Below are 21664 nucleotides of genomic sequence, written 5' to 3'. Positions count from 1 at the left end.
TCAACATAGTTAAAATGGCCATATTACCCAAAGCAAGATACAGATTTAATGCAATCCCCATCAAAATCCCAATGGCATGTTTTAAAGAAATAGAACAAAAAATCATCAGATTTGTTTGGAACCACAAAAGACCTCAAATAGCCAAAGCAATTTTAAGAAAAAAGAACAATACTGGAGGTATCACAGTCCTTGACTTTAGCTTCTACTACAGGGCCACAATAATCAAAACAGCATGGTATTGGCAGAAAACAGACACATAGACCAATGGAATAGAATTGAGAACCCAGAAATAAAACCACATAAATATGGACAGATAATTTTTGACAAAGAAGCTGAAAACATACAATGGAGGAAAGACAGCCTCTTCAATAAATGGTGCTAGGAGAATTGGATAGCCACGTGCAAAAGAATGAAACTGGACTGCTATCTGTCACCATGTACCAAAATTAATTCAAAATGGATCAAAGACTTAAGCATAAGACCTGACACAATAAACTGCATAGAAGAAAACATAGGTACTAAACTTATGGACCTTGGGTTCAAAGAGCATTTTATGAATTTGACTCCAACGGCAATGGAAGTAAAAGCCAAAATAAATGAATGGGACTATATGAAACTTAAAAGCTTCTGCACAGCAAAAGAAACCATCGACAAAATAAAGAGGCAACCAACTGAATGGGAGAAGATTTTTGCAAACAGTGCCTCCGATAACGGGCTAATATCCAAAATATACAAGGAACTCATGCAACTCAACAACAAAACAAACAACCCAATTGAAAAATGGGCAGACGACCTGAAGAGACATTTCTCCAAAGAGGACATACAAATGGCAAATAGACATATGAAAACATGCTCAACATCACCAATCATCAGAGAAACGCAAATAAAAACCACAATGAGATATCACCTCACCCCAGTCAGAATGGCTATCATCAACAAGACAAATAGTAACAAGTGTTGGAGAGGCTGTGAAAAAAAGGAACTCTCATACACTGTTGGTGGGAATGCAGACTGGTGCAGCCGTTATGGAAGGCGGTGTGGAGGTTCCTCAAAAAATTACGAATAGAATTATCATATGACTCAGCAATCCCTCTCCTGGGTATCTACCAAAAAAACCTGAAAACATTTATCCATAAAGACACGTGTGCTCCAATATTCCTTGCAGCTTTGTTTACGGTGGCCAAGACATGGAAACAACCAAAATGTCCTTCGATAGATGAATGGATAAAGAAGTTGTGGTATATATACACAATGGAATACTATTTGGCGGTAAGAAAAGATGATATAGGAACATTTGTGACAACATGGATGGATCTTGAGAGTATGATGCTGAGCGAAATAAGTCAGACAGAAAAAGTAGAGAATCATATGATTTCACTGATATGTGGTATATAAACCAAAAACACCAAAAGAATAAGACAAACTAATGAGAAACAAAAACTCATAGACACAGACAATAGTTTAGTGGTTACCAGAGGATAAGGGGGGTGGGGGTTGGGAGATGAGGGTAAGGGGGATCAAATATATGGTGATGGAAGGAGAACTGACCCTGGGTGGTGAACACACAATGGGATTTATAGATGATGTAATACAGAATTGTACACCTGAAATCTATGTAATTTCACTAGCAATTGTCACCCCAATAAATAAATAAATAGATAATAAAAAATAAAATAAAAAAACATATCCAGAGAGGTGGATGAAGTATGAAGAAAAGTGGGAGGTATTCCAGTGTCCTGGCAGCACGAGCAGTTCAAAATGGCTTACTTCTACCTAATCATTCATATTTTAACTATAAAAGTAGGATAACTGTAGCAAAGGTTATGGGTAAAACTGGCATAGGGGGGCGGCCAGTTGGCTCAGTTGGTTAGAGCGCGGTGCTCATAACACCAAAGTCAGCAGTTTGGTTCCCACATGGGCCAGTGAGCTGCTTTCTCCACAACTAGATTGAAAACAATGACTTGACTTGGAACTGATGGGTCCTGGAAAAACGCACTGTTCCCCAATATTCCCCAATTTAAGAAAAAAAAATGTTTAATAACAACAACTACAAAAAAGTTGGCATAGGGTAGTATTACAACTACAGACTCAGATCAGACTGACCTGTAGGCTTAGATCCCAGTTCAATTAGTCATAGCAATTTAATGCTAGGTGAGTCTCTTAACTTCCCTAGGCTTCCATCCAGTTCCTTCGTAAACTATCTTAGTACTTGCCTCATACGATTGTTATGAAGCTTTCAGATATAATAACAAGTTCCTAAAACAGTAAAATTCAAGAGGTTTATCAAGTTATTGTTTTTCTTTGCTATGTTTTTCTTGAAGAATAATAGTTTTCTTAGGGACAGTCCTCCACCCCAGCTCCAAAATAGACCTCATGGATTATGAGGGAACACAAAAAGACATAAGCTGGTGCTCAATCCATGGTTTGTCTAAACTGAGTAAATCATAAATAGCCAACAGAAGTAATGAGAAACAAATGGGATGTTAAAAGAATCATTTTTACAATCATCTATGATATTTTCAGTAACACAATTGAAGAATTGTTTTAAAATACATAATTCTAAACCTGACAGTGTTAAACTTGGAAGAAATTTTTGGTATTGTAGGAGGAAACAAATAATAAATTCTAAAAAGAAAAAAGAGAAAAATGGTTATTAAAAAAGCAAGGAAATGCTTCAGAGTTGGAAAACAGTGGCAACTCTAAAAGTAGTCTAATAAGAAATTTCTACTGAAATAGTTAATATTTAAGATAATAGAAGCTTTAAGAAAGTATGAATATATTATAAAAAATATACAAGCTGTCATTTCAGATATCTAGTCAGCTAACATATCCTGTAGTGCTTGAACCAGTTACCTCTTAATTTATAATCACATTTGGAAGTTATTTGTTTTTGTTTTAATTTTTCAATTATAGTTGACATTCAATATTGTATTTGTTTCAGGCATACCGTATAGTGCTTAGACATTTATACAACTTACAAAGGGATCCCCCAATTTTAAGATGGATAAGTTCTGGCGATCTAAGGTATAGCATGGTGACTACAGTCAACAATACTGTATTGTATACACGTAAGTTGCTATGAGAGGAGAGCTTTAACGTTCTCACCATAACAACAAGAACAAAATGGTAATTAAGAGGAGTTTTCACATCTAGTACCCACCTGGCACCATACATACTATTACAATATTACTGACTATATTTCCTATGCTTTACTTGACATTCCAGTGACTAGTTTGTAACTGCCTCTCCATCTGGCAACTGTTAGTTTGTTCTCTGTATCTATGATTTTGTTTCTGCTTTGATTGTTCATTTATTTTGTTTTTTAGATTCCACATATAAGTCAAATCATATGGTATTTGTCTTTCTCCATCTGACTTACTTCACTCAGCATAATGCCCTCCAGGTCCATCCACGCTTTTGCAAATGGTAAGATTCCATTCCTTTTTATGGCCAAGTAATATTCGATTGTATATGTGTACCACATCTTCTTTATCCAATCGTCTATTGATGGACACTTAGGTTGCTTCCATATCTTGGCTGTTGTATATGAAATGTCCTTCTATGTCTCTTATTACAGACTTTATTTTAAAGTCTATTTTGCTGATATAGTATTGCTACCCCATCTTTTTTTTTTTCATTTCCATTTGCCTGAAATATCTTTTTCCACCCCTTTACTTTCAGTCTGTGTGTGTCTTTCGATCTGAAGTAGGTCTCTTGTAGGCAGCATGTGTATATAGGTCATGTTTTCTTCCCCATTCAGCCACTGTGTGTATTTTAACTGGAGCATTTAGTCCATTTACATTCAAAGTGATTATTGATAGGTATGTAGTTATTGCCATCTTATTATTCATATTTATGTTCTTTTTTCTCTTCTTAACTATGTCCCTTTAACATTTCTTGTAATATGGGTTTGGTGGTGGTGAACTCCTTTAGCTTTTTCTTGTCTGTGAGTTGTTTATTTTTAATGTTTGACATTTATTTTTAAAACTTTTAAATATAATGTTTAATAAGCATTTTTTGAGCATTTAACTACCAGGAAGTACTGTGCTGGCTCAGAAAGTGATACAAAGAAGGGTAGTTATATGGTTTTTGCCCTCAGGTAAAGTCATACATTACAATATAATTTTAATCGATTGTACAAATTTGATCATACTGCAAGACATAGCGTAATATCAAGTGTGTAAAAACTGAGAAAGAAGAGACATCTGAAAACATGAAGGATAAAAACTTATACAACATTGCTATTCAAAAGTTTAGAGTGAAACACTTTCTGTGTGATTTCTAATCCATTCTAGCAAACATAATAGATTACATGTATTGAGTTCTACCTACTACATGGAACAGGTACTGTGTCAAATTCTTTAATATCGTATTTAATGTTCACAGTACCCCTCCTAGATAGGCACTCTTTTTATTCCGTTTTCTAGATAAGCAGTTGAGATTGAATTGAGGTCATATAGCTGGCCAGTGGCAGAGCTAAGTCTTGAACTTTCACCGCCTAACCAGGAAAGAGCAATCCATCACTCGCTATTCTGCTTCATAAGCATCCAAGCAAACTGCACATTTGGTCCAGATGGGACCCCATCTCAGATAACCCATTCCAAGGAAGCCAACATCCACTGTCAGGTTCTTCACTATACTTTTACTTCATTCTCTTCTGCAGCAACATGAGCCCATTGTCTTTATTTAAAATTTGCCTCAACATTATGCTAAGTGAAATAAGTCAGACAAAGAAAGACAAATACTATATGACCTCACTTTTGCATGGAATGTAAAAACATCAACCTCAGAGAAACAGAGAGTAGAATATTGGTTGCTAGGGACTCTGGGGGTGGGAGAATTGAGGAGATGATGCACAAAGCGTACAAGCTTTCAATTTTAAGATGGATGAGATCCGAGGATCTAAGGTAAAGTATGTGACCACAGTCAACAATCTGTTATGTAAACACAAATGGTGATATGAGAGTAGAGCTTTAATGTTCTCACCATAACAATAACAAAATGGTACTTAAGTGACATGAAAGATGTGTTAGCTAACCTTATTGTGGTGAACATTTTACAACATACATGTGTATCAAATCATCATATTTTATACCTTTTACACCTTAAACTTACACAATGTTCTATGTCAATTATATGTCAATACTGGAAAAAATAAATAAATTTTTTAAATTTCCTCAAACACCTCTAGGTTTCTTTATTTCAAGAACTGCGATTTATTTTAGTATACCTCATCAGTCTTAACACATAATTCTAACATGCAATAAATTTTAATTCAGTCTAACAACATACGAAACAATGGCAATACACTATTTAATCTGTGAAGTATCCACAGCCATCATTATTACTATGGTAAACTTAGTTAAAATATCAAAAAAAGCAAGAACAAAAACATATTGAACTCCAACTATGTCCATGGCATTGGTATAGATTCTGTGACACATACACACATACAAGAGGTTGAGAACAGAGACATCTGTTCTCAACGAGTTTATAGGTCAGCTTCCGAAAAAGATAAATACATGTAAAGGTAAATAATTCAAGAGTTATTTCTACACAAGAGAATAAAAACAAAGCTTATCTCAGGGTGTTACGTGATGACTAATTTGTCAGGATACTATGGAGAAAAGAGGTTTTGTATTAAAAACGTGAAGATTCTAGATAACGTATATTCAAGTTTTCTTTAACGAACGATTTCTCCTATCTTTTGTATAGTAATGTTCATTGTGAATTCCCAAGAGTTTCATACTTTGTAATGTTTTCCAAACTTGTTTGGAAAAAAAAAAACTTCTTACACAAGACTCCATTGCTTCCGTGAAGAAGAAAACAACAACAAAAAAAAACTGTCTTCTGTGGAAAACCTTTTCAAGAACTAGTCAGGTAAACGTTATGAAATACATACCAGGCATGCTGCAATATCACATGCCAAGTTCATGATCCACATTGCTCTTGGCTGCCCTTTCCAAGAGTTGGGACATGGTCTCACAATTCTCCACAAAGTTCTCTGGTTAGTCACTCCTAAATGAGTAAGTATGGGCGGTGAAACATTTTTTTGCCACCCCCAAAATTAGTCATATGAGTCCAAGGAGAAAGAAACCACTCTGTTCTGGAATAAACTAGCTTCAAAGAAGAGATATTGAACTGAACTTTGAAATGTGAATGAAAAATTTCTTCATTAATTCTAAACGCTAACTTTTTTTACCTAGATGAAATTATTTGCTTACTCAATCTTTCTGGGAGAAAGGTAGGTGAAAGGAACAAGAATGGAAATAGACAGAGTGCCAACTATAATTAGGCAGAAAATAGTTACTAAATATAGTCATTCATACATCAAAGGACTCATGAAAACTACTGAATAAGCACTGCTGGTGGGACCTGAGTTTCTAGGCAGGCCTCCCCAGCATTTGGGTGCTAGTCGGATAATATTAATGGTCACATCTCAAATTTCTCTGCCTCTTATTCTCACCTGCATAGGAGATAGAAATGGGTCCCATGAAAAGTCAGCCCCTGCCTCCCTGCCCAACTATCTCTAGAAGTCCTGAATGAGTATCTCCAAGTTTCCGTAACCATCTCTCTCTCATCATCAGGCTATGGTCAAGTTGCTATAGCCAAACATTGAGAGGGGAAGTCGTGAGAGAACTGATGTTAGTGTCAGTAACACTGCTTGTTGGTGCTCCTCAAACTGCAAACACTTGAGATGCCTATGTGGCATGGCCGCCCCTATAATTTTCTCTGAGGTAAATTCCCTCTGTGTTGCATAAAGTAGGAAGGATGCCCTCTCCCTGCCATGTGTCAACACTTATCACTTTAGAATGAAGGTAGCGTTGTCCCCCTGCTTTGTGTTTCTTGTATTGCAGAGTCACTTGTGAAAACATTTCTACAGCTTCTGTTTGGAGCACCTTGCTGGGACACAAATTCTCCATGGGTCTCTCACATACCTGCACATCTTATGAGAAGAGACACTAGCTACTTTGTTCTGAATTCTCTTTTTAAGGATGTTTGCATAGCCAAAAGCCTTGGAAGATACTGTATCTGCCTCTGGAGCAAAGGGCAGATTTGGTTACTGTCTTTTGGGCAGAAATCAGGCAAGCTCTCTCTGCCCGTTATAAAAAATTGGGGTCCCCTAAGCATGAGGCTCTCCTGTAACACATCCCACTGCGTGTGCAGGCATCACCGTGTGAGAACATGCAAACATGCTAGCTACTGTGCTGTGAGTAATAAAGTTCTTTGTCTCTGATCCATGAGTCTCTTGTCTTTTGTCAGCAGTCATGACATTTGCCAGGCTAACTTGTTAGTTTGAAATTAGGGTAAAATGTTAGACCTCAGATAATTGTTGACACAATCTTCACTACTGGATTCAGATATAAATCCTTGGATAAGAACTGCTACTTAAGATAGACACTGTGCTAGCATGATCTCCCATCAAGAAAGAACCTACATTCCATCTAAAGGGGTGCAGTTCACTAATAGTCTCTAGCTGTAGCATGTTCCAAACCCAGGTCAGCTTTCAAGCAGAGGCCATACCCTTCCTGGGCACAACAACCAAAGTGTTATTAGGGAGGCGGTACGAGGGCCAGGATATTTCTGCTCGGTAGGGGACTCAGTCTCATGGACAGTCTTTACTCCAGAGCTCTCTGTCGTGTTGGCCAAGACTTTGTCAGATCTGTAGGCTTTCCCTTCTCAATACAATTCTTCTCGCTTTTATCATTCATGGATTTTTCCCCAATAAATGGTTTGTACTCTCAACTCCTTCTCAATGTCTGCTTCCCAGAGGACCCAATTAATATCCCTGTGCCCTGTCACAGACCCCCGAATCAAACATTCTTCTTCCTCTGAGAGCACCACATATAAATCAATTAATATATATTAATATCTCATATGCATGCCCAGGTTCATACAACATGCCCACACATACTAAATTTCTGCTTAGGTTCAAGCTGGAACTACCACTGAATGAAAAATACTCAATATAGCTTTGTGTGCTTAAAATGATTATGTTAGGATACATTAGGTTCATGAAATTTAAGTTTAAGGATTAGCATGCATAATGCATTTATGTAGGACTAGAAAGCTAGTCTTAAATTTGGATATTTATAGTAAATTAATATTTGCTGTATTGTCAACAAATCTAAAATGCCATTAATTGCAAGTATGTTATTATATTTTAAGTATCATTAAGAAAAGCTTCACCAATTAATCCATGACAGTACGCTAAGATGCCTTCTAAGGCAAATTCCAATTTCAATGATATTAAAATGTAAAAAAAAAAAATGCATCTTTAATTTAATGAAGTGTGGTATTATATGATCTTGGAATTTCGCAGTCTCAGATTATTTGTATGTCTCTAATACCTGAAGCAGACAGTAATAAAGGAAGAGTCTTCAATTCCTGAATTACAGTATTCCCCTTTATCTGTGGTTTCAGTTACCAGAGGTCAACCTGGGTCCAAAAATATTAAATGGAAAATTTCAGAAATGAACAATTCATAAATTTGAAATTGCACACAGATCTGAGTAGCGTGATGAAATCCCATGTCATCCCATTCCCTCCTGCCTAGGGCATAAATCATCCCTTTGCCCATTGTATTCATGCTGTGCATCTGCTACCTCTCTTCCCACCCCACCCCACCCCCCACTCCCCCACCCCCCACCCCACCCCCACACCCGTAAGTCAGTCACTAAGTAGCTGTCCCAGTTATCACATCAACTGCCAGGGTATCACAGTGCTTGTGTTCAAGTAACCCTTATACCGGTAGTAGTAGCTCCAACACTACTTTACAATGAATATATCATTCACCCACTTCGTCTCATCACATAGGCATCGTATTATCTCATATCATCACAAGAAGAAGGGTGAGGACAGTAAAATAAGATATTTTGAGCCAGAGAGACAACATTCAAATAACTTTTATTATAGTATATTGTTATGATTGTTCTATTTTATTATTAGTCATTGTTAATCTCTTACTGTGCCTAATTTATAAATTAAACTTTATCGTAGGTATATATGTATAGGAAAAACAGTACATATAGGATTTGGTTCTATCCAGTCCTGTGTGGATAAGGTGGACTAATACATTTTGCATGACACGTGATCACTCTCAATTAAATACGTAATATTAATTTAAGTTGTTAATAATCAAACATTGGATAACAATCGAGTGATTTTTTTAAAAGCTTCAATCTTTTAAGCATATAAAGTCGGTTTGTATTATGAACCTGCCATATAATATTAGGTTGATGCAAAAGCAATTATGGTTTAAAAGGTTAAAAATAATTGCAAAAACTGCAATTACTTTTGCACCAACCTAATAGACTATTTAACATTTAATACAACTGGGGGCATTTTTTAAAAGGTCAGACCCCCTTCTGATTCATAAAGTATACCTTTTCTAATATTGGAATTGCTATGGAATATTATCATTGAGTCTAGCCCCTTTGTTTTTCTGAAAAACACCATGAAGCCCAGAGGGTGAGGGATATTTCCTTACAGATGGTTAATGACAGAGCAGAAGCAGAGCCTTCCACTGACGAGCCTTCTGCTGAGGACTTCTCTCTACCACCTTGCCAGGCCCGACTCCAGACTGTCACCCCTGCACTGGACAAGCCTTCCCAAGGCCACTCAGAGGGAGATGATCTCCCTTCCTCATAACAGAGATGAGACAGTCTCTTCATTGCCATATATCACGTAGATGCAAACAAAGCCAATAGGCCCAGACCTTTAAAAATGAGAAAGAATTCCTTCCTGATATATATTGCTTCCTTCTTAAATCATGACTGTGGTAGAAAATTATTGTGATCTACCAGTTCTGGGTGGATGATAAGACAGATTGACATGGTGAATTCACGGAGTGACGTGATGCAGCAGCCTTCCTTTTTCTCCAGGAAGAACCAACTCTGACGGAGCCATTGTGAAGCAGGAGAGATGATGAAGAGTCAGGAACTAACTCCAGCTCCCACTTTCCACCTCCAAAATCTATGGCTCATGAGCACTTACAAACAGAAAAATGTAGGTATTCCACAGAATCAAAGAAACTAAAGAAATTCTGTATGCTGTTTTTAATCATCCAGACATATACGAAAGAAAACTCTGAGGTTGTCTTGAAACATTTGCATCTCTCTCCTGTTGCATCTCAAACTCACTTTAGACTAGTCTGGCACATGAGCCACCTTCCAGCTTTGCCAAACTGTCCCCTCTACCTGGGGTTAGTCAGGATGCCATTAAGACATCCAGCTGGGGCAGACTTCTGGATTTTCCTCTTTCTTTAAGCAATGTTAACAATTTTAAACAAGAACTAGCTCTTACAGGATCAAAATGGCATTGGTTGCATTACAAATAAAAAGGGAAATTTAGAAAATGGGTAGAAGGGGAAAAGATGAGGTCACCAGTTAAAAACTGATTCATTTTTCCCTCTTTTTAAATTGCTCTACCTTGGATAGCAAAATGTTGGGTTACTAAGTCCACTGATTTATAGAGAATATTCTTCTCATGACACACCTAGCGCACCATAGGTATTTATTAAACATTTATCAAATGTCTATGATGGGCCACGTACTGAACTGTTTCTCATATATATTTTCTCATTTAATTTAATCCCCTCAACAACATTGTGAAGTACTATCATGTCTATATCACAGATAAGGTAACAGGCTCATAGAAAAAATTTGAAAAGTGATTGAAACACCTACATCTAGTAATTTCAGGTTACTAACGATGTTCCTAAAAAAAATCAGGTCAGTATGGTTTTTCTCATGTTTGTGGTGAAAAGAAAAAAAAGGATATCCAGTCATATCTAAATTATAAACCCTGCTCCTAAAATCTAAATTTCAAATTCATAGGCTTATCAAATACAGGCCACTCTAAAGAGCCTTTCCTCTGGGCTTTTCCAAAACAGCAGGCTGAGTAACGTCATCCAAATGTGTAATGACTGAAAATGAGCCTATTTGTGTTGGGTGTATGGGAAGGTGAATAAGCTGTGCTGTTTTTCCTTTCTCAATTTCTACATTTGAAATAGGCATAAGCGCACGGCCAATCAGAGATGAAAACATCACCCTTAGGATGAATGGCGCAGATACGTGGCAACCGCAGTCTTCCTAATACCCCTCAGAACTGGATTGACTCTCCGAACTTCATCCCTGTCCCCCACCCCTCACCTGTGTGTGTGTGGGGGGGAAGGGTTGGAGAAGGGGAAGCAGAGTCTTCCCTTTTCAGCTGGTGGTATGCAGAGCAGAATGAAGAGCTCTTTAAGCAGGCAGGCAGATCCCAAAGACAAAGAAAAGGAGTAAAGAGATGCGTTATGAGTTACGTATGCCCAGTTCCTTATCCCCAACTCATAATTAAGCAAAGGCACTCTTCTCCTCTGAGGAGATGGAGATAGGGCAGGAGTGACGTGCTAATTCTGTCCCTTCTTGTGCAACCTCAGTCTGCATGGGCGTGTACATACACACACACACAGACACGTGCTACGCTACTGGACTGTCATATAGTCAATTCTCTTCATTTTGGACACGGTGGGCTTCAGGCACTTCAGTACATGATCATTTTATTCATAACAGTTAGTAGGAAATGAGAACTGAAAGAACACAGTCCTGTTATGCATCAAGTCGAGGTTTTAAAAAGGGAAAATCTCACTGTCACTTGTATTACATGTGTAAGATAGCCAATATATGTAAAGATCTGAAATTATATAGAAAGAGAAAAGAAAATGCCCACCAGTAACTCAGGATTAAATAGCCAACAGTTAATTTACATCATAGAATAAAGAAAAGCCTCCAGCTGACTTACTGCCCCTCAGCAATGACTCAGCAGGTGGAGAGCCCACTTGTGTGTAGGTAGGAAGAGGGGGGAGGAGACCGAAAAGGGGTGGGGGTGGGGATGAAGCAGGGTCTGTGTTTGAGGAAGACAGCTCCTTTTAAAATGGTACTGCATGAAAAGAGGGAAAAAGTCAAAATTAAAAAAGACTTAGTTTTCCCACAGAGCCTTTCCTTCTTCCCTTCCCCTTCTGGGAAATGAGGTGCAGGGCTCAGGTGCAAACTGCAAGCAAGAACAGCCAGTGACCTGACCGAGGCAGCCTCTCCATTGCTACAGGGATTTAGGTATAGCAGTTTAGTTCTCAGATTTGAAATCGTTATTACAAGTTCTTGTCCTAAGGGCTATCAGAATTTCATAATAAAATATTGAATATGCCACTTCTGTTGTTTCTTAGTTCCTTGGTAATAAGATTAAGACACTTATTAATAATTTTGCAGCTCTGACCTCCCAAGAACTTACACGCCCCCAACTGATCAATCACCAGAGAATCTAGAGAAGACATCAACGTTCATTTCATTCACTTTGCATCAGAGGCACAGGTAGAACGCCAGCCCTAGGTTGATGCCATTTCTCTTGGTTCAAGCTTTTCACTAGAAATCAGGCACAAAACACTATATAAATATTTATCGAAAGCCTAGTGGCATATGGTGCACCATGCTAGGCAGAGTGAAGAACAAACCAAATAGGGACCCTGACTTCATGGTGCACACAGCCTAGAAGACCTGACTTCCATCGACCCAGATCTTACTCATTCTTAAAAGTTCTCACTGGAACAATTCAGAAGCCATTGCATTCCAGAATAATCAACTGCCTTTACTCTCAGCACTTTGCATAATCTAAGTTCTTAAACAAAACTGTTACTGAACTCAGGTTCTGCTGATTGCCACTCGTGAGACAAGGGTTGATAGAAAGAAAAGTATGTTCAAAATGCCAGCATTCCAGGAAGATGGTGGACTATTAACTCAAAGATCACCTTCCCCATCCCTAGACCAGTCAGGTTTTATAGGTACACAAGAAGCAGAACAAAGGAAAGGGGTAGTTAGTCATGTGACTTGTCTGGGACGACATCTCCTGGGGTCTGGTTTGTCCGGAGATTGTTACCTCAAACCCAGTCTTAGGAGTGATTTATCTGTCATCATACAGAAAATCACAGTTCAGAATTGCAACCTGGTTATTGGTGTACAGATGGCAGAGGGCTGACTCAGTTTCTTGCAAGTTAGTGTTATGCTAATTAACTATATTAACAAGGTATGCCTTGGGCAATTAAATTGAGCAGTGAGGGAGAAAAACAAAGAAGAGAAAAAACAAAATGAATAAACCACAAAATAAAGTAAATCAAACTGTAAATCAGTAAACCAAACTAGATTGCTAAATCCTTAAAAGTATTCCATCACCCTTACAAAACCACCTAAAGGCCCCAGGCCCCTTAGAAACAAAACAACTACAGATACTGGAGCTTGAACCATCCTTCTCTTTCTGTCAGGAATTTTCACCTGGCATATAATTTACAGTGTCCACAAATGCCTTTGGGGCAGGGCACAGAGGGAGGTTTGTGAATCACCTGAGATTATATGCAAAATTGTATATATTTGCTGTTTCTTGAGGAAGCTTTCTTAGGAGTCTCACAGCATTACTGGAACCAAAATAGTTAAGTTCTTCTGTTTTACAAGGCTTTAAACAATTACGTCTCTTTTTAAATCATTACGAGTCTGGCATCCATTTTACTTTAGCTTTAATTTCTAGCAATAAAGAATGTGATTTCTAGGAACATGTTTTTGTTTGTTTGTTTTTTTGTTTTTTGTTTAAGTGCCATTAAAAACTTTCAATGTAAAAATTCAGTGGAGTTCATGGTAAAGATTTTTATCCATTTTAATATGTAAATTACCCAAGGGCTTAAACCAGCTTGCTTTCATTTTACACTACATCATGGTGGAGAAACTTGGGCACCTGATAGAATGAGTGGTAATTAATTCTCACAAGTTACAGCGAGAATCATAGCCATTAGTGCCAAAAATGGAAGCTGAAAATTATTGAAATATTTGTCTAATAGAACTGCCTTGTCATTCTCCATTTCTGTCATTTGATATTTACAGTAAGACCATAAGAAAGACCTCAATGAATAAAAAAAAAAAAAAATTCAATCTTATAGTTAAACATTCCTACACACCTTTTATACTCTAGTCAGCTTTTCGCACACCAGAAACAGCTGCAGCGGCAATACATATTTTGGCGGGGAGGTGGGTGGGGGGAGGAGAAGGAACCTACAATAAGTATTTAAAACAATGAATAAATACTTTTCCCCTTAGATCACAGTTGTAAAAGCTTAGAGAAAAGAAGAAGAAAAAACAAAAAACTTCAGTTTTATGATTGCCTCTTGGGCATTTTCTATGTAATCAGAGGGTGTAAAAAGAAATAATATATTAGGAAAGTTAAATAAGATCTTTGTAATCCAAACTCACACAGAAGAAAGGATGCATGTAGCATTAAAGAGGGAGAGGAAAGGACTCTAAAATCAAACTCCTGAAGAAAAAAACACTGCAGAAACAGTGCATAATAATAATCTTTTACGGTTCTTAAATAAGAAGTGTTATGTAAATTTACAAATTGGATGTTTTCATGTTAACCCTTATGACACTCCTTCAATATCAGCACATGCTGTTTGCACTATACAGAGGAAATAAAGTGGGAAGTGATGTACCCACCCAGGATGGAGAGCAGATTAACAACAGAAAGAAAAACAGAGCCAAGGCACAGATACACATTTACTCACAGAGATACTGGTGCAAATTTCCTTCCCTCAGAAACATAAAATGCCATAACACTAGACGCCTTTCAAGGTGAGCACTATTAAGGAATGCCAATGACGTCTTTCACATTATAATCTTTAAAGCTTTAAACTAAGAAAGAAGATAGCTCCTTGGGTTTTGTACTCCAAAGTCCTGTAAAGAATCATTATAACTGAAAACCCAAACCTAAAACGGAGTTTTTCTTAAAATTAAGTCTATACTTACATATTAACACACCCAAATAAGACAATGCTGTAAACCACACAGCATTCATAATTAAAGCTTAGTAAAATATTCTTTAATTTTTACACTTTATGATTTCTGGATTCGTTTATATTTTAAACCCTCATTTCCTATATGATCACTATGTATTCCATACGTTTTAATTTTTGGTGTTCCCAAAATGAAGTACAGTGCAATTTAGGAACAAGACAGCAAGCTAATCTGGGGCTGCACCCATCACATAATTGTTTCTAAAAAGACCTACGAAATGAGATAAATTCAGTGAAACAGAGGTGTTTAAATAGACTAACTCACTGAATTTACTCACTCGTTCCATTAAAGGAAGGAGGTGAATGGTTAAGCAAAAACAGTTCGCTTTCCTTTTCTCTCTTTTTCCAGCCATTTATTTTTATGGCCCCATCAATTCTGCACATCAGGACTTATAAAGCGCTGTAAAAAGAGTGTCAATCATAAGCTATCGGGAGCAGAGGTTTAAAGGTAATATTGGGGAAGGAAACCAAGAGGTGAAGTTGAGAATTACAGAAGCTGAACAACCTTATATAATATATTACCAACAAGAGCCCAACTTAATAGAAAGAACTGGAGGAAGATGACAGGGAGGAGAGACTACATAAAATACTAATGTGCCCCTAGGGTTCTGGAACTAAATGGTGAGGGGTATGTCTAGATAAACTAGAGAGAGCTCATTGTAAATTTGGAGTTCAGAGTATAAAATGACAGGAATGAAGAGATAAATTCCTGAGTACCCAAATTGATGACAAATACATTAACAGGCATTCCCGCAGGGTGGTGGAGAATACACTGATTATCTGTGTTTTCCTAGAGGCCTGAAGGACTTAATATACAGCACAGGTGGGAGTATGCTGGGTACCTCAGTCACCTCCAATCAGTGCCATTTATACAGTCCTGTTACCGTCATCACTGGGCTCTCTCTCTCATCCATGCCATAGCTGTTTCCAGGTTCACAATTACCTCCACCTACCTGATCTCAATTTACCTCTCCTACCATTTAACTGCTTCAGGTCATTGGGGAAGCAATTATTAAATCCCTGTCTCAAATGCTAAATGATCCCTCAGGAACTGAGGAAAGTTATTACAGATTCGCTTTATGAAGAAAGCAATGTGTTCCCTAGCCACCCACAGAAATAGGTTCATGAGTGACCCAATGTATACTCGTATCTTAACAATTGTCCACAAATGCATTCATTCATTCACTCATTCATTGAATAAAGATATACAAATCTCCAATTATATGCTAGGCTTTGTAACCCTGGAGATACAGAGTTGAAAAGCAAGATCCTCCCTCCCCCTTAAGAAGCTCACAGTCTAGAGGGGAGATCAGCATGCCAACAAAAACAATACAACATGTCGATCACTGCTAGGTGGGGGCCCAAAACTGTTGGGAGCTCTAGTAACTCTACATGGGGACTCATGGAGAACGGGCAAGACAAGGAAAGTATTACCTGAATGTCTCCTAAAGGACGAGTAGAAATTTGCCTGGGTGACAAAAACATGAAGGGTGTTCCTCCAGAAAGAGACCACACAATTTCAGTTATTGTGATAAAGTAAGTTATCATTACCAAATATTATGTGAAAGGAAATTATCATTCCATTATCTCTTCAGAGGTGTTCATCTTATTCTTTTGGCTCCTGGTTTCATATGATTTTAAAGTGTCATCATGTCCAATGGTTATTCCGTGCCAGTCACCTGACACAATAGTTGGTTGCACTAGCTGTACTATTAATAGCTATACTAGGAGACAGAATACTGGTTTGTCTGAGCTTGTTTGCTGCATTCTGGTGTTCTGGGAATCTAAATGCTTTATCTGCATGACATATGGAATGGTGAGCAGGACATGCTTTATGCCTTGGTCATAGAGATGGTGGAATGGCCTCTTTACTGAGAGAGAATGAAAGGCAGAGTAAGAGACTGAGAGAGTAGAGCTAACACTTAAAGCTCTAACCAATTCCTCCTTTCATTTGAAAGAAGAATGAGAAGAAGGGAGTGGACAGAGAGGAGGAACAGAAAGGTTAACAAATATTGAGCACTTACTCCTCAAAGCAATCCTGTGAAATAGGTACTTTATTATCCCATTTTACAGGCTTCTGAGACGTTAGTAACTTAGGTAAGAGTACAGAGTCATTAAATGGGACTGCCTAGAACTCTAACCTCTCTGGCTCCATATATCATTCCTGTAAAAGCCTGCCTCCTGGAGAACTTATTCCTCAGTAGGAGTCCATCACTAGGCTCAACTCTGCCATGTTCTTTTAACTCTAAATGCCTCCATATCTCTGGCAGGAACTCAAAGAGGGAGAGTCAGCTCACTTCGCATTAGTCATGCACTTATTGATTGCTCTCACTGCTTCACCCAAATCAATAGGCTTGTATCCTCCCACTACAGCTTTTCACTGTCCAACAAGCCCCAAATAGGACGAGGCTCCTTTCGTTAACTTTAATAAGCAAGTAATTAAAAACCCGGACAGGTTTATGTTAGCATCAAACCTAGTAGATTAATTTGTGTTATAAAAATAATCGGTAGACATGGATATATTTCATTGAAAATTTTAAAGTTTATTATTCTTTATTATAGTTACTACTACTACAATAGGGTAAGAATAGCTTCTAAATGTTCATCTTAACTTACTTGAATTAGAGATAGTTAAACTTCTAAGGTCTTCATAAATTCCTGCTTCAAATAGCTTTGATAAAAAAATAAATAAATAAAAAATAACCAACCAAATCTTTAGTCTTTTCATATTGCCAAACAAAAAAATTAATCAAAATGTCTTAAATAACTACATAGTGTGATTTTTCTAAAAATGAAATGTCCATCTCTTTCTGAATTGACAAGTACATATTTTATTAATCATGATTGTGTGATAGTAGAGGTAAAATACATGGACTCTGGAGCCAGAATGTAAAGATTTAAAATTTGACCCTGCCCATATTTTACCAGAAAGAAAGACTGCTTGATTTCTCTGAACTTCAGTTAAATAGATATTTAGAACAGTGTCTGGTATTGCACCCAATAAGACTTAACTGTTATTAACACACAGGGAGTATTTGCTACAAGCAATCCCTCAGATTTAATTGGGAATTCTTATAAAGCAAGAATACCTAATTTACAAATTGCCTCCAAATGTAATGAAATTTTAATACTAAATTTAACAATTAATGAAGATGATATAACAGTACACTTTGGAGATATTTAATTAAACATTTATTGTTTCAAACTTACAGCTTTCTTTTAATATTCTGAGCCCTTTTTTTTAATTTCCAGTCTCAAATATTCTTATTAGCCCTTGAAGACTTGATAGGCCCTAAGCACTGTATCTATGGTGCTTGATGGATAGAATGGCCCCTGCTAAGGTAAATGGGGCAGCTTTGAATGCTACCTTTTCTGGCTCCATATACCACTCTTCTGATAGCCTGCCTTCTGGAGAACATTATTCCTCAGCAAGAGTTTGAAAAGGTTTCTAAAAGTTTGGGTAAAGTTACTCAACAGATTTAAAGATAAGACAGTAAAGCAAAATCCCAAATGTCACTGATGAGCCAAATTCTTAAATTACTTTTACCTAAATTCAAAGTTTGTACTAAAACCTAGGCCAAAGCTGGCCCTGCAATTAGGCATAAATGGGAGAAAGGGTGAGAGTTGGAATTGGCACTGATCCAAGAAGGAATATCCTTTTTAGCAGAGCGGAACTGCACCTTGAGAGACAGAGTTATCATGTCACTTTAATTCCAAAATGCTCAGTCTTTTGTAACAAAAGAAAAAAAATTAAACTTTTACCTCAACATATAAAATGCACAAAATATTTAATATCTCCAAGGGAATGGATTTCAAATGTTACTACTTTTAAGAACATATAAAAAGAAACATGAGAAAAGTATCATGTTATTTTAAAACTAAGGCAGTGGTTCTCAAAGTGTAGTGTACCATGGACCATGAGGGCAAAATATTTCAAAATAATATTAGAGTACTATTGGACTTTTTCACTATGTTGACAATTTCATTTTGCAAGGTGCATTGCAGAAGCATGGTGAGTAAAACTGTTGGTACCTTAGCACAAACTAAGGCAGTGGCACTAACCTGTACCAACAGTAACTGTATTTTTCACCTCCATTCATAGGAAAACAAAACAAAACAAAAAAACACCAAAGAGCCAGTTTAGCTATAGAATGTCCTTGATAAAGAAGTACAAATTTTTAATTTTATTAAATCTCAACACTTCAGTATGTCTTCTTAATATTATGTGTGATGTAATGGATAGTATACATAAAGCACTTCTGCTGCTTACCAAAGTTGTCTCCAGGAAAAGTATTTAAATTTAAGTTACAAACTGAACTAGCTGCTTTTTAATGGAACATAATTTTTACTTGAAAGTAAAACTGGCACCAAACCGTAGCATTCATATTTGGGTATTTTGGCACACATTTTTGGGGAAAAAAAAATGGATGTGAGGAACCTATCACTTCAAGGAAAACAGCCTACAAGCTTAATAAATTTCAAGCTAAAATTTGAGTTTTGGAAAATTTTATCTGTCACAATGAACTTGGCCTCCTCCCAATACTCAAAGATGTTTCTGGTGAGATCAGTGGTGATATGAATATGATATTATATAATAAGTTATCATTTGTAAGATCTGCATAATTCAGCAAATCATTATTTTCCAAATGACCAGTGCTTGATGTTATACATCCATTAAAAATGGAAGATAGACCAGTGAATTTTAATGTAAAAGTCTTTGATTTGGTCTAAGATTGCACATTGCAACTAACTTGTAAACAATTATCATTTGTCAAATTTGGGCAGACTTGCAAAGAATAAAACCCTCAATTATCTGAAAAGGCTATTAAAATACTCTCACTTTTCCATTTACACCTTTCTATGAAGCCATATTTTTTTCATATACTTCAATCAAAACAGTTCACAACAGATAAAATGCTGAAGCAGAATCCAGGTGTGTTCTATTAGTCCAGGTATTTAAAACATTTGCAAATATGTAAACAATGCCACTCTTACTATTTTCTTTTGGAAAATATAATTATTTTTCATAAAAATATGTCATATGTCATTTATATTAACATGTAATGAGTTTATTATTTTTGATTTTAACAAATCAGTATTTTAAGACTTTCTTAGTTTTGACTAAGAAAGACGTTCTTAATTTCTAATATGGGATATGCATTGATATAACCCACATAAAAAAAGTTTTGTGGTCCTCAATTTTTATGAAGGAAAACAGTCCTGTGACCAAACATTTTGAGAATTCCTGCCCTAAGATTAAATGTATTCTAATCCAGCAGCCACTGCGACATCAGCATCGGGTCAATAATTACCATATGAAGGATTCAGTTGACCATTATCTCACAGAGCTCTCTAATCGCACTGCACTATAAGATGCTAACCACCTAAGAGTGCCTACTCTCACCCCTGGCATTCTCCATAGCTCATTCTACAACGTTACCAAGAAAGACACCCAACAAATAGTAAGAGAAAGATCATTTCCTTCTGACACTGCTTCTTTCTTTATTCTTATCTGCTCTCCCAACACCTTGCCTCTTGTTTCATCGTAAAATATGTACAAACTTCAAACCAAAAGGGTAAAAACTGCTGCTGGGCAGATGTGGACTTTAAATCTCTCCAAGTTCAGACAATCTCTCAAAAATGTTTACCATAAATGTAAGAACCAGCACCCAGATACAACTAGGAATTCACGTATGACTTCCTATGATTGTGATCAAGAGGACATTAGTAGTGACAAAGAAATGAGTCTTATAGTAATGCTGCAAGATATTAAAACTGCCCAAATTAAACTACTCAGGCAAATGACTGACATTGTCAGTGCAGTATCAAAAACCCAGGGAAAGACTGACCTTTTTCAGGAGCAACTGGAGGTACTAGAAACCAGAATGAATGTTAATGAAGACAGAAAATGCATAATAACTAAAGATATCCTCTCTATAAAAGAAGATATTGATGCTTTAAAGAAGAAGGTGACAGAACTGGAAAACCAGAATTCTTGCCCCAGCATACATTGTTTAGAAGTTCTAGGAGGAGAAAAGGGTAAAGAGGTCATGGAACTGCTTCACAAACTCACACAACTGGAAACTTTGAAGAACACATTGGCCTCTATAGAATCTGAAATCTCTTCAGCAGAACCAGAGAGAATGCCCAGTTGTTCCAAGCCCACTCATCATCTTGAAGTTTCTCCATTTCTCCCAAAATTAAAATTTTGAAGACAAATAACCATCAAAATGCATTAAGCTTTGAAAGAGCAAAGTCAAATATTTGTATTTACCTGGACTTTAGTACGTGGATCAAACTAACTTTTGTCCATGGAGGAAACTGGAGTTTTTTTTCTCAGTGCTACCAAGTTAGAAGAATTCATCCAGTGGTTTCTTTCTAAGCCAATGATCTCTCCTGAGGAACCACAACTTATAACCCAGAGATATCGTCCATTCACTGGGCCTACTGTGAGCTTGACCACAATCTGTCTCTCTGTTATAAACTATATTTACTGTCTTTTTGGTTCTTCAAAAGAGGAAGCAACTCGACTATAGAGTTATATTCTTCTTTGCTTGGCACAAAATAAATGTAACCTGGTGGCTCTAAGCATTCACATGTCTTTGTGGTTGCTGTAAACTCTTTGGTAGTTTGCTCACTGTGGGCCCACGGTCCACAAAGTTTCCATATGTCTAGAGTAAGTGAAGGCACATCACCCCATTGGGCAATTGTGGTGCATTTTCTGTCAATGTTCTTGTTTTCTCTGGGCAATTCATGAGGACTCATCCAGTGCCCATTTCATAGATAATTGGAAGC

The 21664-nt window shown here is 37.0% G+C and overlaps 1 protein-coding gene across 1 annotated transcript; it reads left to right on the top strand.

Moving 5' to 3' along the window:
* Positions 1–20421: 20421 nt before the first annotated feature.
* Positions 20422–21405, top strand: CCDC54 (coiled-coil domain containing 54). Its single transcript, XM_019742924.2, is given in 3 exon segments — positions 20422–21049; positions 21052–21197; positions 21199–21405. Coding segments are annotated over 3 exon segments (981 nt in total).
* Positions 21406–21664: the final 259 nt, after the last annotated feature.

The sequence above is a fragment of the Rhinolophus sinicus genome, linkage group LG01, assembly GCF_036562045.2.
Source record: "Rhinolophus sinicus isolate RSC01 linkage group LG01, ASM3656204v1, whole genome shotgun sequence".
In the NCBI taxonomy this organism is placed as follows: domain Eukaryota; kingdom Metazoa; phylum Chordata; class Mammalia; order Chiroptera; family Rhinolophidae; genus Rhinolophus; species Rhinolophus sinicus.
The sequence above is the reverse complement of the archived record's forward strand: the minus strand, read 5'-3'. Positions and strand labels throughout refer to the sequence as shown.